The sequence below is a fragment of the Rutidosis leptorrhynchoides genome, chromosome 1 (assembly GCF_046630445.1).
Source record: "Rutidosis leptorrhynchoides isolate AG116_Rl617_1_P2 chromosome 1, CSIRO_AGI_Rlap_v1, whole genome shotgun sequence".
NCBI lineage: Eukaryota > Viridiplantae > Streptophyta > Magnoliopsida > Asterales > Asteraceae > Rutidosis > Rutidosis leptorrhynchoides.
This window is the reverse complement of record NC_092333.1, coordinates 457121001-457135418: the sequence shown is the minus strand read 5'-3', so window position 1 is coordinate 457135418 and position 14418 is coordinate 457121001. Positions and strand designations below refer to the sequence as shown.

The following is a 14418-nucleotide window of genomic DNA, read 5'->3' as shown; positions in this document are numbered from 1 at the left end:
GAGCAGGTGCTATATAAACTAGAAAATTTTAGTCGCATGGCCAAATGGGCTATTGAATTGGGAGAGCATGAAATAAGTTTCTCACCATGAAGTGCGGTAAAAGGACAAGTCCTAGCAGATTATCTGGCTGAAACAGCCGGAGATATCGAAGTCTCGCATGAATCGAAAGAAATACCACCTCCGCTCGAACAGCTGTGGGAAATGCACACAGATGGGGCTTGTGGTCCAGAAGGCGTAGGGGCAGGAATAGTCCTAAAAAGTCCAGAAAGGGAAGAGTATACCTTTGCACTGCGATTCAGCTTCCCTGTCACAAATAATGAAGCTGAATATGAAGCATTGTTATCTGGGATGCGGGTAGCAAAATATCTGGAGGTTAAGGAACTATCAGTATATGTTGATTCGCAGTTGGTTGCAAACCAATTTAACAGAATATTTGAAGCACACGATGAGTCGATGCAAAAATACTTAAAGCTTGTGCAAGAGCTAGCAGTCGACTTCGATTTATTCCAGATAACTCAGGTTTCGAGGACGCTGAATAAAAAGGTGGATGCACTAAGTAAGTTATCCGCATTAATATTCAGTCATTTTAAGAAAGAAATTTGGGTTGAGGAAGTTAAAGTAAAATCTATTGAAGAAGACAGTGTTTCGGCTGCGGTTGAAGAAGAAGAGCGGAGTTGGATGACACCAATTATAGAATTTCTGACCAAAGGTACATTACCGATATATTCAAGTGAAGCAAGAAAGATTAAGATGAAAGCACCAATGTATCTGTTAGACAAGGGAGTCCTATACAGAAAATCTTTTTTGGGGCCTCACTTGCGGTGTCTCAATCCAACTCAAGCGGAGTCAATTATACGGGAAGTACACGAGGGAATGTGCGCACTGCATTCGGGACACAAAACAGTTGCGTCCAAAATAATGCAGATTGGGTATTACTGGCCGTTAATGTACAGAGATGCCGCAGAGGTAGTACGCAAGTGTCAATCGTGTCAACTTCATGCACCAGTAAGCAAGGCTCCGCGACATGCTATGATACCGGTCGCGTCTCCATGGCCATTCTGAAAGTGGGCAATTGACATAGTGGGGCCATTCCCCGCAGGACCAGGGGGTGTAAAATTCCTGGTAGTGGCCATTGATTATTTCACGAAATGGGTAGAGGCCAAACCGCTAAAGACAATTTCGGGCAAGCAAATTCGAAATTTTGTGTGAGAAAACATCGTCTGTCGGTTTGGAATACCATATGAAATAGTAAGCGACAATGGTACTTAATTCGAAGGAAATCCATTTAGTGGCTGGTGCCAAGAATTGAATATAAAGCAAACATTTACATCAGTCGCACACCCTCAGGCGAATGGTCAATGTGAGGTTACGAATCGAGATATCGTTTTAGGAATCAAAGCAAGGCTGGGATTGTGTCGAAGGGGTTAGATAGACGAACTGCCTAACGTTTTGTGGGTGCACCGTACAACTCCGAAGGGTGCAACTAATGAAACACCCTTTAGTTTAGTGTACGGGTCCGAGGCTGTAATACCCGCCGAAATAAATGTGCCAACCACGCGCATAACATCCTTCGATGAAAGTAGCAACAGCGAAGAACTGCGTGAAAATCTAAACTTAGTTGAAGAACGCAGAGAAATGGCGGCAATAAAAGAAGCAATCAACAAACATGAATCGCAAGCTACTGTAATAAGCGCGTCCAACCATTATCCTTCCGATTGGATGATCTGGTGTGGCAAAAAAATGAAGCAAGCAGGGCAGAGGATACGGGTAAGCTTGGACCCAAGTGGGAAGGACCTTACAAGGTTATTGGCGTAAGCGATACAGGGGCGTATCGACTAGCAAGTTTGGATGGAAGAGCAATAAAGCGCACTTGGCATGCGCAGACACTAAAACGGTGCTACATATGAAAAACTGCAGAGGGACTGATCACCCCACATAAATGTTTAAAGTTTTTATTATGTGAATTTTTTATTTTCCATTGTAAACATGACAGCTAAGTGCTGGTCAAAAGACATGTTTGAAATAAATTGAATTATGCAATTTAAGCCAATAACTTGTGTATTTTTTACATTTGTTGATTGCATGCCCCTTAAGCCGCACAGGGACACACTCCGAGTCTCAAGTGGCATAGTTTAGTTTGGTTACTAATACTATTTTTAATGGTGACAGTAGTAAAACATTGGTTTGTTTCAAACGCTTGTACACCGCGCAAGACGGAGACTTACACCGTCTAGACTATAAATTACAAGTTTGGTTACTTGTTTAAATAACCCGGACATTGGCGTGGCCGAAAGACTCTTGAGTATAGACATTGATTTGTCTATAGTACGGGTAACTTGCATTGGATTGTATACGCGTACATACTTATAAAAATTTTTAGAAAAGTCTTGAGTATAAACTTATAAGCATTGGTTTGCTTACTTTTGCGTACAACATTGGATTGTTGACGCAAGAATAAAAAGATCATGAAATGATTGAAGGGTCGCTCCCGTCATGAAATCATGGCATTTATTCTACATATGAGTTATTGAATGCATCATATTGTAACGAATCATTATAACCGCCATTTTGATTTCGTAAAAACACAATAAATGCACCTTACCCAAAAAAGTCATCAAAATTATATTCAATCAAAATATAGCATATTACAGTCGGAGAATATTAAAATCAACCACTTAGCATAAAAGCGGGACAAAACACCAAAATTTGACCTAATATATGTCAATATACGCTATAAGCTAATAAAAAAAAGGGGTGGCAATTTGCGAGAACGTTTGCCCTACACTAAGGAGAGTATGCCATCCTCGCACGCAGCGATCAGACGCATACTCCGCTGTAAACACAAAAAGAAAATATATTATAGGGATGCGAAACCTCCGAAACTGCAAGGCCCATCCCTCGCTGGCCAAAAACAAGCCACCATGAATGGTAAAAAGTAACCACCCAAGGTAGCTTCACAAACTCAGTCGAGTTTGTCGAAAATTATCTCCTGAGAGGAGATGATGGGATCATTGACAAGAACTTCGAAACGGGGGATTGAAATATGTTGGAGTTGGGAACAAGCTTCATCACTCTTTTCTTTGGCTCTATCAATAAGTGATAATGCTAAAAACAAACATATATTTCATAGCATTATCCTTCAAGAAAGACAAGCTTTTGGTTGCAATTGTTCTATTTACAAGTGATATTCATTTAAATAATAAAAGGTGAAGACGAAAGACAGATTCGGCGATTTGAAGACGCAAACGATCAAAAATCTAAAAAGTACAAAGTACAATCCAAGTGGTTCAATTTATTTATGAGAAACGTCTCAAAATTACAAAAGTACAAGTCGCAAAACGCAAAGTACAAGATATTAAATAGTACGCAAGGACGTTCGAAAATTCAAAACTGAGACATGAACCAACTATCAACGCGCGATGCAACGGACCTAAAATTACGAGTCAACTATGCACAAGAATATAATATAATATATATATAATTATATAAAATTATATATATTATATTATATATTATTAAATAAAACGTCGGCAAATAAGAAAACAAAAGTATGTGAGCTGTCGATCGCATGGCCAGAAGGCACAAAACTCATGCACTCGCATGAGTTACTGTAGTAGGCCAAGTTCAATAAAAAGTCAGTTTTTCGAACGAGTTATGTACAATATAATTCAATCTCTCTCACTCTCATATATATATTTATATTTATATTTTAATTATAATTTTAATATTAAAGTTTAATAATAATAAGGTTATGTTAGCGAATGTTGTAAGTGTGTAAGTCGAAATTCTTTTCGTGTAACGCTATGCGATTAATCACCACTGTAAGCTATGTTCTTCCTTTTTAAATTAATGTCTCGTAGCTAAGTTATTATTATGCTTATTTAAATCGAAGTAATCATGATGTTGGACTAAATATTAAACCGGGGTTATTAGATTTTGTACCATAATTAAGGTTTGGACAAAAGACCGACACTTGTGGACATTGGACTATTGACAATTAATAGATAGGGGGTATTGTCTAATCGAATGACAACTCATTAGAATCTGTCGAACCTATCTTCAAATTAGTTAATCTAATAATTATTAAAATGATTATGTATGTTCTATTTAGTGACATTTATACGACATCTTTTACGATCATTTAATTAATTATTCGGGTTGGGTAATTGATTATTCAAACTGATCAAGTGGGTAAAGTAATATTCATATCTAATCAAAACAGGGGTGGATTATATACAGTGATAACTGGTGTAATTGTTGACAGAAGTGATAACTGCGTCACAGTTTAAATCTTTAATTAGTTAGAATATTTGACTTCGGGTATAAGGATAATTTGACGAGGACACTCGCACTTTATATTTATGACCGATGGACTGTTATGGACAAAAACCAGATGAACATATCGAATAATCCAGGACAAAGGACAATTAACCCATGGTAATAAATTAAAATTAACACATCGAACATCATGATTACGGAAGTTTAAATAAGCATAATTCCTTTATTTTATATCTCATCGCACTTTTATTTATCGTCATTTTAATTATCGCACTTTTAATTATCGCACTTTTATTTATCGTCATTTACTTTACGATTTAAATTAAGTTGTATTTATATTTAATATTTTACATTAGGTTTTAATTGTGACTTAAGACATAAAATCGATAAAACGGTCACTAAATGGTAAAAACCCCTTTTTATAATAATAAAAATAATACTACTTATATATTTATATATATTTATACAAATATAGTTTAAAATATATATAGCGTTAACTTAGCTAGCTCCCTGTGGAACCAACCGGACTTACTAAAACTACACTACTCTACGATTAGGTACACTGCCTATAAGTGTTGTAGCAAGGTTTAGGTATATCCATTCAATAAATAAATAAATAACTTATGTAAAATTGTATCGTATTTTATAGTATTTCGCAGTAAAATTATAACTATTTCGTACCCCTCTGCTTTAACATCAAGTTTTTGGCGCCGCTGCTGGAGACAACGCCGAAGCGAAACGCTATAAAAAATATTTAGTTTTAATCTATTTTTGTAAAAATATATTAAATAACAAAAAAATATAAAAACATAAAAAAATATATATATTTCTATATTTTTAGGTTTTCAAATTAAAAAGTTTATATTTTAAGAGTTATAAAACTAATAAGTAATTTTTTTTTAAACTAATAAGTTTATATTTATATATATATTAAACTCAGAAAAAAAAAATTAAAAAAGTAAATCGGTCCAGCACTGTAGCAGCCCAATAGCTGAACTGGACTTCGAAGCCATGCGATCGCATGGCCAGAAGCCTTGAACTCCATGCGATCGCATAGAGTGATTTGACAGGAGCAGTATCCTCAGCCGACAGTTTAGGGTTTTTATTATAATATATTTATTATTAATTAGGGTTTTAATTTAATAATAATTAGTATTAATTTTAATAAATTTAGTTTTAATTATATTTTTATATTTATAGTTTAATACTTTTATAAAATATAATATAAAAATATTATTTTTATAAAATTTGTATTTTTATCATTTTAGTTATAATTTGTATTTTTATCGTTTATTTCGTAATATTTGTCGTTCGTAATTAGTTTTAACTTAGTTTTAGCCAGAGTATTTTATATTTCTAGATTTTTAGGTTTTGCCGTAAATTCCCTTAAGTGCTTTTTCTTTAGATTAAGATTTAGGCGCTTTAGAATCTTACGACGTCGCTTATCGTTTTAGTTTTAAATAAATTTTAGTGCCTTTTAAGTTAATTACCGTTTTGGATATAGAATTCTTTTAAGCTTTAATACCTTTAGACGCAAGTTTTAATATTTAGTTTTTAGACTTTTAAGTTTCGACGCTTTACTTTCTTATTATTATTTTTCGATCTTTTTATTTTTCGACGTTTATTTTTTGACTCTTATTTCTCGACGCGCTTTTTCTTTCTCATTTCTACGCTCTAGTTTTTAGGACATAGAATTTTCTTTATTATCTTTAAACTTCGACGGAAAAATTATTTTAAGCGGTTAAATTGATAGACATCCAAAATTTTCTGCTTCGTAGTAATAGTTGGATTTGTTAGTGGCTGAGTTGTGGATTTTCCGACTTAAAGGATCCTGGCTCCCTGCTGCATCTTTTGGCTATTCGGAATGTGGGCAAAAGCAGAAAAGTCTATTAATTTGATAACTTATATAATTTTTATTTTTATAACTAATAAGATATTCTGTGAATGCACCGAGCAAAACGTTCACCACCTTTCATACGTTCACCACCTGTAATCCGATCAAGACATCTAGCCAATATTTTCGCCGTTGATTTTTCTTTAGAATCTTCATCTAGTCGACTAAGTACTCCAATTCAAATTTCCGATAATCCATTTTTTGAACCCGATTTCACTATCGAGAACTCGGAGGATATTCAAGGACAATTCCAAGATCCAGAACCACTAATCATTCCTCCTGAACCACAAACCGTTAAGTCAGAATCCTCTAGTGATTCGTATTCAACAATTTCAATTATGGAAGTAACGGAACCTCTAAGTATGGAAGACCGAATGAGAGCCACACGCACGGGCCAAGGTCACGCCATTATTAAGCCAGACATTAATGCACCAGATTATGAAATCAAAGGACAAATCCTACACATGGTAACTAATCAATGCCAATATAGTGGTACGCCAAAAGAAGATCCAAACGAACATCTTCGAACCTTTAATAGGATATGTACTCTATTTAAAATCAGAGAAGTTGAGGATGAATAGATCTATCTCATGTTGTTTCCCTGGACTTTAAATGGAGAAGCCAAAGATTGGTTAGAATCGTTACCCGAAGGAGCAATTGACACATGGGATGTCTTAGTTGAAAATTTTCTTAAATAATTCTTTCCGGCATCTAAAGCCGTGAGACTTCAAGGAGAAATTGTTACATTCACGCAGAAGCCAAATGAAACTCTATATGAGGCGTGCACAAGATTTGGAAAGTTGTTGAGAGGATGTCCTCAGCACGGTATAGATACTTATCAAATAGTACAAATATTCTACCAAGGATGCCACATTACTACACGAAAAGACATCAACATAGCAGCTGGTGGTTCCATTATGAAGAAAACCGCAACTGAAGCTCACAAGATAATTGATAATACAGCCTCCCACTCTCATGAGTGGCACCAAGAAAAAGATATCTTTCGTTCATCTAAAGTGGCAAGAGCCAATTCTAGCCATGATTTTGATTCCGTTTCCACAAAAATAGATGCTTTCGATAGACAAATGGAAAAGATGACTAAAGATATTCATGCAATACGAATCAGTTGTGAGCAATGCGGTGGACCACACTTAACGAAAGAGTGTCACATCGAGCAAACGATGGAACAACGTGAGAATGTTTCCTACATGAACCAAAGGCCGGGAAATAATTATCAAAATAATTATCAACCACCAAGGCCAAACTTTAATCGAAATCAAAACATTCTTTACAATCCAAATGGACCTAACAATAACTCGTACAACCAACAAGGTCCGAATAACCAACCAACTCAAAACAACACTTTCAATCAACAAAGACCTAGTTTGTATAAACCACCACAACAAACTGAAGAGAAAAAGCCAAATCTGGAAGAAATGATGGCAAAGCTAATGGAATCTCAAAACACAATTTATTATATCTCAAACCCAAACGAATGAGAGGTTTGATCAGTCATTAAGAACTCAACAAGCTTCCATTTTGAATCTAGAAAAACATGTAGGTATTCTTGCTAGCTTGATAAGTAAGAGAGAACAAGGAAAGCTACCGAGTGATACTGAAGTAAATCCTCGGAATGAGAATGTTAATATGGTATCAACGAATTCTGAAAAACCAGTATCAGAAGATGGGAAGGTTTTAAATGTGAGTAACAATGAAGAAGTTACAACACCACCACCACCCGAGTATGTAAAGCCAGTGGTGGCACCATACAGACCACCCATCCCGTTTCCAAGAAAAGGAGTTGAGTATGAGCAAGTAATAGGTAATAAAGTTTGTGATACCTCTGGAAAGAAGAAGAAGAAGAAGAATAAGAAAGTACAAGAAACAAAAACCGTAAAGATAAACCAGGTAAAGATAGTTCCACCAAAACCTCCACCCAGGTTGGGTGATTCGGGTGAATTTATTGTTCCTTGTCTACTTAGTGATTGTGTCATGTATGATACACTAGCAGATTTAGGTGCAAGTGTGAGTGTTATGCCTCTTTCATTATATAAGAGATTAGGAGTAGGTAAGTTAAGTTGAACAGAAATGAGTGTTCGACTCTTTGATCAAACCATTAGGCACCCAGTTGGAATTGCTGACAACCTACCCGTTCAAGTGGGTAATTTAACCTTTCTAGTCGAATTCATTATCATTGACATAGAAGAGGACTCAAACATTCCTCTAATTTTAGGTCGACCATTCTTAGCGTCCACCGGGGCGTTATTTGATGTAAGAGAGGGTAGAATGACACTTAATGATGGTAAAAAGTCAGTCACCTTTGTGAATTGAAAGTCTAAATCTCCACCAACCAAAACCGTTGAACCAACAAAAATGATTGGTAAGAACCATGTTGTTTTACCAACTCCAACGGTTGTGCTTAACAATAATAAAACGCCTAAGTGTGGGGAAAATGAAGTACCACCTAATGATAACCTAATAACAAAGAACCCCGTTGTTGATACAAAATTAAATGACCCCGTTATTAATAGTTCGATGAAGAAACTTATTAAATGGATTCGCGATGCTAGAATTAAGGGGAAATTTAAGTTATGTAACCGGTTAGTATCCAATCTATCGCCTAAAGAAAAGGCGAAACTAGTTGAATTTGTGGAAATTACACAGGAATCCGACCAATGGCTTAAAGCAAAAGTCACAGATATGCAAGTTGATTATGGTCTAAAAGAAATTGACAATGAAGTTAATCACAATTTTGACACCACGGCTATCTAAGTGTGGGGAGATTCAGATGTTCTAAAAAGAAAATGCTGTCTAAAGTTAGTTGTTCTGTTCTCGTGTAGTTCCGAGAATGGAATTCGATTGGTCTTTTCCACTAGCAGACACTAAAGAACTAGTTTTCTCCCCCCATTCTGAATTTTTGTTTTGTAGGTTTTATATGAAATTAATATGCATTTTTAAATTTAAGTTTTGTGTGAATTTAAAAACAAAAATTACTTTATTTCATTTAGTTAAAAAAAATGATTTCTAAAATTCGTCGTAAGTTAAAGACTAGGTCATGGAACCGAAATAGCTTTACCCGAGGGCGGGGCGAAAAATTTTGTTATCATTATTTTTAATATTATCGATCTAAAGTATACCAAAAAAATTAAAAAACCCAAAAATCTTTGATTTTAAAACAATCGCTTTAAAAACGACAAATTTTAAATTTTTCGAGGGACGGACTAGGTAAACATACCGAAACTACCTAAAGTAAAAGGAAACAAAATTTTGAAAAATTATTCATTTAAATTGTTTTAATAAATAAAGGTTATATATATATATATATATATATATATATATATATATATATATATATATATATATATATATGTGTATATATGTATGTATATATATATGTATGTATATATATATATATGTATATATATATATATATGTATATATATATAGTGGACCAATCCATGGATAAGCACTAAATGGGGTACAAACTGGATAAGTAAAATTTTAAATTTTTTTTTTTAAAAAAAAACGATCCTTTAATATGCAAATAAGAAGAAAACGAAAAAATTTTAAAAAGTTTTTTAACAAAATCGTTCAAAAATCGATAATGAATGGTAAACATCGATGATGAATGGTAAAAATTGATGATGAATGGTAAAATTAACCATTCATCTGGTTAATTTATCATTCATTTTTGTTCGCGATGAATGATAAAATTAATCAATGCTAAAAAAAAGCAGATGAATGGTTAATTTAACCATTCATCTGTTTATGATGAATGATAAAAAAAACAGATGAATGGTTAATTTAACCATTCATCTGCTTTTTTTTAGCATTGATTAATTTTATCATTCATCGTAAACAAGATGAATGATAAATTAACCCAATGAATGGTTAATTTTACCATTCATCATCGATTTTTGAAAGATTTTGAACTTTCTGTTTTATGAAAAAAATTGATTAGATGTGCATTTTAATGCAGATTTATGAATGTAAAAAAAAAATTCAAAAAAAAAAAATTTTATTTTGCTTATCCCATTTGTACTCCTTTTAAACTTATCCATGGATCGTGCCCCTATATATATATATATATATATATATATATATATATATATATATATATATATATATATATATATATATATATATATATATATATATATATTATGTATATATATGTTTTTAGTTTATCTTATGTACAAAACAGGGTAAAACAGCACATTTTCAAAAACTGGCATTAAAGTTCAGCAAAAGCTACTAATTTTGACGATAAGACGCAAAATATCAAATGTGATATAAAATAATATGTTTGCAAACTCGGTATTTTTAATCACTTTTCTACACTAATCACCCTTATGAATTTATAATTATAGTCTGATTTCATACAAATGAGGGCATTGCATGATCTCAAGTGTGGGGAAGGGTTATAAATTCTTTCGGATTTACACTTAGTTTAATTGCCAAATTTTATGAAAATTTGAAAAATTTTCAACTAAATGAATTCAAAATCATGTTTATACATATTTATGAACGATAAAACTAGGTGTTAATGCCGATATTATTGATACCTCGAAGAGAACATAAATAGAGAAACAACCCAAAACGTTAGAATTCATTTAAAATGAAATAGAGGAGAATAAAAAGGCAAAGAAAAAAAATAAATAAAAGCTAAGTGTGGGAAGAATTTACCAAGTTATTTAAAATACATATCACATATGTTTGTACAAGATTATTACAGATACTTTTGTTTTGGACGATTTTAATCAGTTTTACCTAATTTACTATAATATATTTGAAAGAAAGATGGATCTGCACGATGAATCAATTCCATCATTAAAAGGAAGTAAAGTCTTCCGAAAAAGACACGCGCTTCTTGATTTAGGCCAGGAAGTTGTCGACCAGACCAGCTGTAAGTTGATGAAAAATCTAGAAAAGTCGTCTCTAAAATCAGCAAGAAATTCACGGACCTCAGCATTAAACAGGGTCGCCAAGTGGTCAGACTTATCCAAACCATGAGAGGATATGTCTCGTAAAATGGGGAGGGCGCCGTACAAATTAGCTTGATAAGACTAATGAATCAGACCCCCAGAAAGGATAATCTCCTTAAAGATTAAAAATCAGCTTTTAAGCCTGATATTACTCAATCCTTGAGATTGACCTTAAAGATTGAGAATTACAAACTCATGGAATTCAATGATATCTAAACTCGAGATTGAACGAGAAAATATTTTGATCAAAACTAAAACCGATTTGTTTTCTGAAAACCTATTTTCAATGCATTCATTACCATTGAACGTAAAATTCTAAGAATTCTCCAAAATTCATTAGGTCACCTGAACCAAATCGGGTGTCAACCGTAAGAACGGTGGTTGCATAGCATGGTCAAAGACAGGACCTTGTGCCAGATCGAAAAACAATAGGGTGATCTTTACTTTTGCTCCTACAAAGGATAGTAATTGCATCCGACACATGTTTGACCATAATCATCTGCATATCACGGGACATTGCCTTAACAGTTGCTTGTTCAACGCTTTCTTTTACAATCGGACGGTAGTTTACCGAAAGGTAATATATGAAACAAGTATACTGGACGTGTTGCTTTCCTAATACAAGGTTAGCAAGTGGGTAACACAAAACCATAAGTTTTGAGTTAAAATTTTCAAATCTGAAACCCACCAAACCCACAAAAACATTTTGCAAACACCGGTGAAGGGTTATTCCGGAAAACTTATCTACGGTAAAAGCTAGAATGAATTTTCAAAAGATCAAATGTTTTCATAAAGATCCAATTTTCTTAAAGGATCTAAATTTTTAATTGTCATGTGGGACTGTAAACCACATCGTTACTATCATTGTTTATACCGCCGTATAGAAATCACTGATGTACAAAGTGTGAAGAATAAAGAAGTGATTCTAGTAAAGTTTTATTCAAGTTCTATATTGCTTGAGGACAAGCAACGCTCAAGTGTGGGAATATTTGATAATGCTAAAAACGAACATATATTTCATTGCATTATCCTTCAAGAAAGACAAGCTTTTGGTTGCAATTGTTCTATTTACAAGTGATATTCGTTTAAATAATAAAAGGTGAAGACAAAAGACAGATTCGACGATTTGAAGACGCAAAAGACCAAAAAGCTAAAAAGTACAAAGTACAATCCAAGTGGTTCAATTTATTGATGAGAAACGTCTCAAAATTACAAAAGTACAAGTCGCAAAACGCAAAGTACAAGATATTAAATAGTACGCAAGGACGTTCGAAAATTCGGAACCGGGACATGAACCAACTATCAACACGCGACGCAACGGACGTAAAATTATTAGTCAACTATGCACAAGAATATAATATAATATATATGTAATTATATAAAATTATATATATTATATTATATATTATTAAATAAAACGTCGGCAAATAAGAAAACAAAAGTATGTGAGCTGTCCCAGGTAGCCATGCGATCGCATGGCCAGATGGCACAAAACTCATGCACTCGCAAGAGTTACTGTAGCAGGCCAAGTTCTATTAAAAGTCAGTTTTTCGGACGAGTTATGTACAATATAATTCAATCTCTCTCACTCTCATATATATATATTTATATTTATATTTTAATTATAATTTTAATATTAAAGTTTAATAATAATAAGGTTATGTTAGCGAATGTTGTAAGTGTGTAAGTCGAAATTCTGTCCGTGTAACGCTATGCGATTAATCACCACTATAAGCTATGTTCTTCCTTTTTAAATTAATGTCTCGTAGCTAAGTTATTATTATGCTTATTTAAATCGAAGTAATCATGATGTTGGACTAAATATTATACCGGGGTTATTAGATTTTGTACCATAATTAAGGTTTGGACAAAAGACCGACACTTGTGGACATTGGACTATTGACTATTAATAGATAGGGGGTATTGTCTAATCGAATGACAACTCATTAGAATCTGTCGAACCTATCTTCAAATTAGTTAATCTAATAATTATTAAAATGATTATGTATGTTCTATTTAGTGACGTTTATACGACATCTTTTACGATCATTTAGTTAATTATTCGGGTTGGGTAATTGATTATTCAAACTGATCAAGTGGGTAAATTAATATTCATATCTAATCAAAACAGGGGTGGATTACATACAGTGATAACTGGTGTAATTGTTGACAGAAGTGATAACTGCATCACAGTTTAAATCTTTAATTAGTTAGAATATTTGACTTTGGGTATAAGAGTAATTTGACGAGGATACTCGCACTTCATATTTATGACCCATGGACTGTTATGGACAAAAACCAGATGGACATATCGAATAATCCTGGAAAAAGGACAATTAACCCATGGTAATAAATTAAAATCAACACGTCGAACATCATGATTACGGAAGTTTAAATAAGCATAATTCCTTTATTTTATATCTCATCGCACTTTTATTTATTGTCATTTTAATTATCGCACTTTTAATTATCGCACATTTATTTATCGTCATTTACTTTACGCTTTAAATTAAGTTGTATTTATATTTAATATTTTACATTAGGTTTTAATTGTGACCTAAGACATAAAATCGACAAACCGGTCACTAAACGGTAAAAACCCCCTTTTATAATAATAATAATACTACTTATATATTTATATATATTTATACAAATATAGTTTAAAATATATATAGCGTTAACTTAGCTAGCTCCCTGTGGAACGAACCGGACTTACTAAAAACTACACTACTCTACGATTAGGTACACTGCCTATAAGTGTTGACGCAAGGTTTAGGTATATCCATTCAATAAATAAATAAATAACTTGTGTCAAATTGTATCGTATTTTATAGTATTTTGTAGTAAAATTATAACTATTTCGTACCCCTCTGCTTTAACATCAACAAGCAACTCAGCAATATTGGGGGGAATTACTGGAGGTACGCACATCTCCCGGCAAATGACATTCCAAAACAAGGTCCGCTCATAGGCGCGAGCAGCGACCATCGCTGCACCAAAATGTTGCTCGACCGCTTTGCAGTCGAGAGCGTGTTAGACAATTGTTGGAATACCCTGACGGAGAATGTCGTATTGCGCTTTTATAACACCGTGTTTTGCACCCTAGGACTCCTTTGCTAAAATCCAGTCGCTAAAGCTCTCGTTCAAAAAAACGACATGGCTCTCTGCCTCTTTAAGCTTTGCAGAAAGAGCTGCAATCTCAGACTCCATGAATGCCTTCTCAGCCATGTGCTGATCTTCCTCCTGATACCTCTTGAACAT

At 33.6% G+C, this 14418-nt stretch overlaps 1 protein-coding gene across 1 annotated transcript; it reads left to right on the top strand.

Annotated features, from left to right (window-relative positions):
* The first annotated feature begins 201 nt into the window (after positions 1-201).
* Positions 202-1062, top strand: LOC139903917 (uncharacterized). The gene has a single exon (XM_071885843.1). It carries the CDS (start codon positions 202-204, stop codon positions 1060-1062), a length of 861 nt encoding a protein of 286 aa, XP_071741944.1.
* Positions 1063-14418: the final 13356 nt, after the last annotated feature.

Excerpts from the sequence above, each read along its gene's own strand:
- LOC139903917 (XM_071885843.1), top strand. The coding sequence starts at position 202 with ATGCACACAGATGGGGCTTGTGGTCCAGAAGGCGTAGGGGCAGGAATA.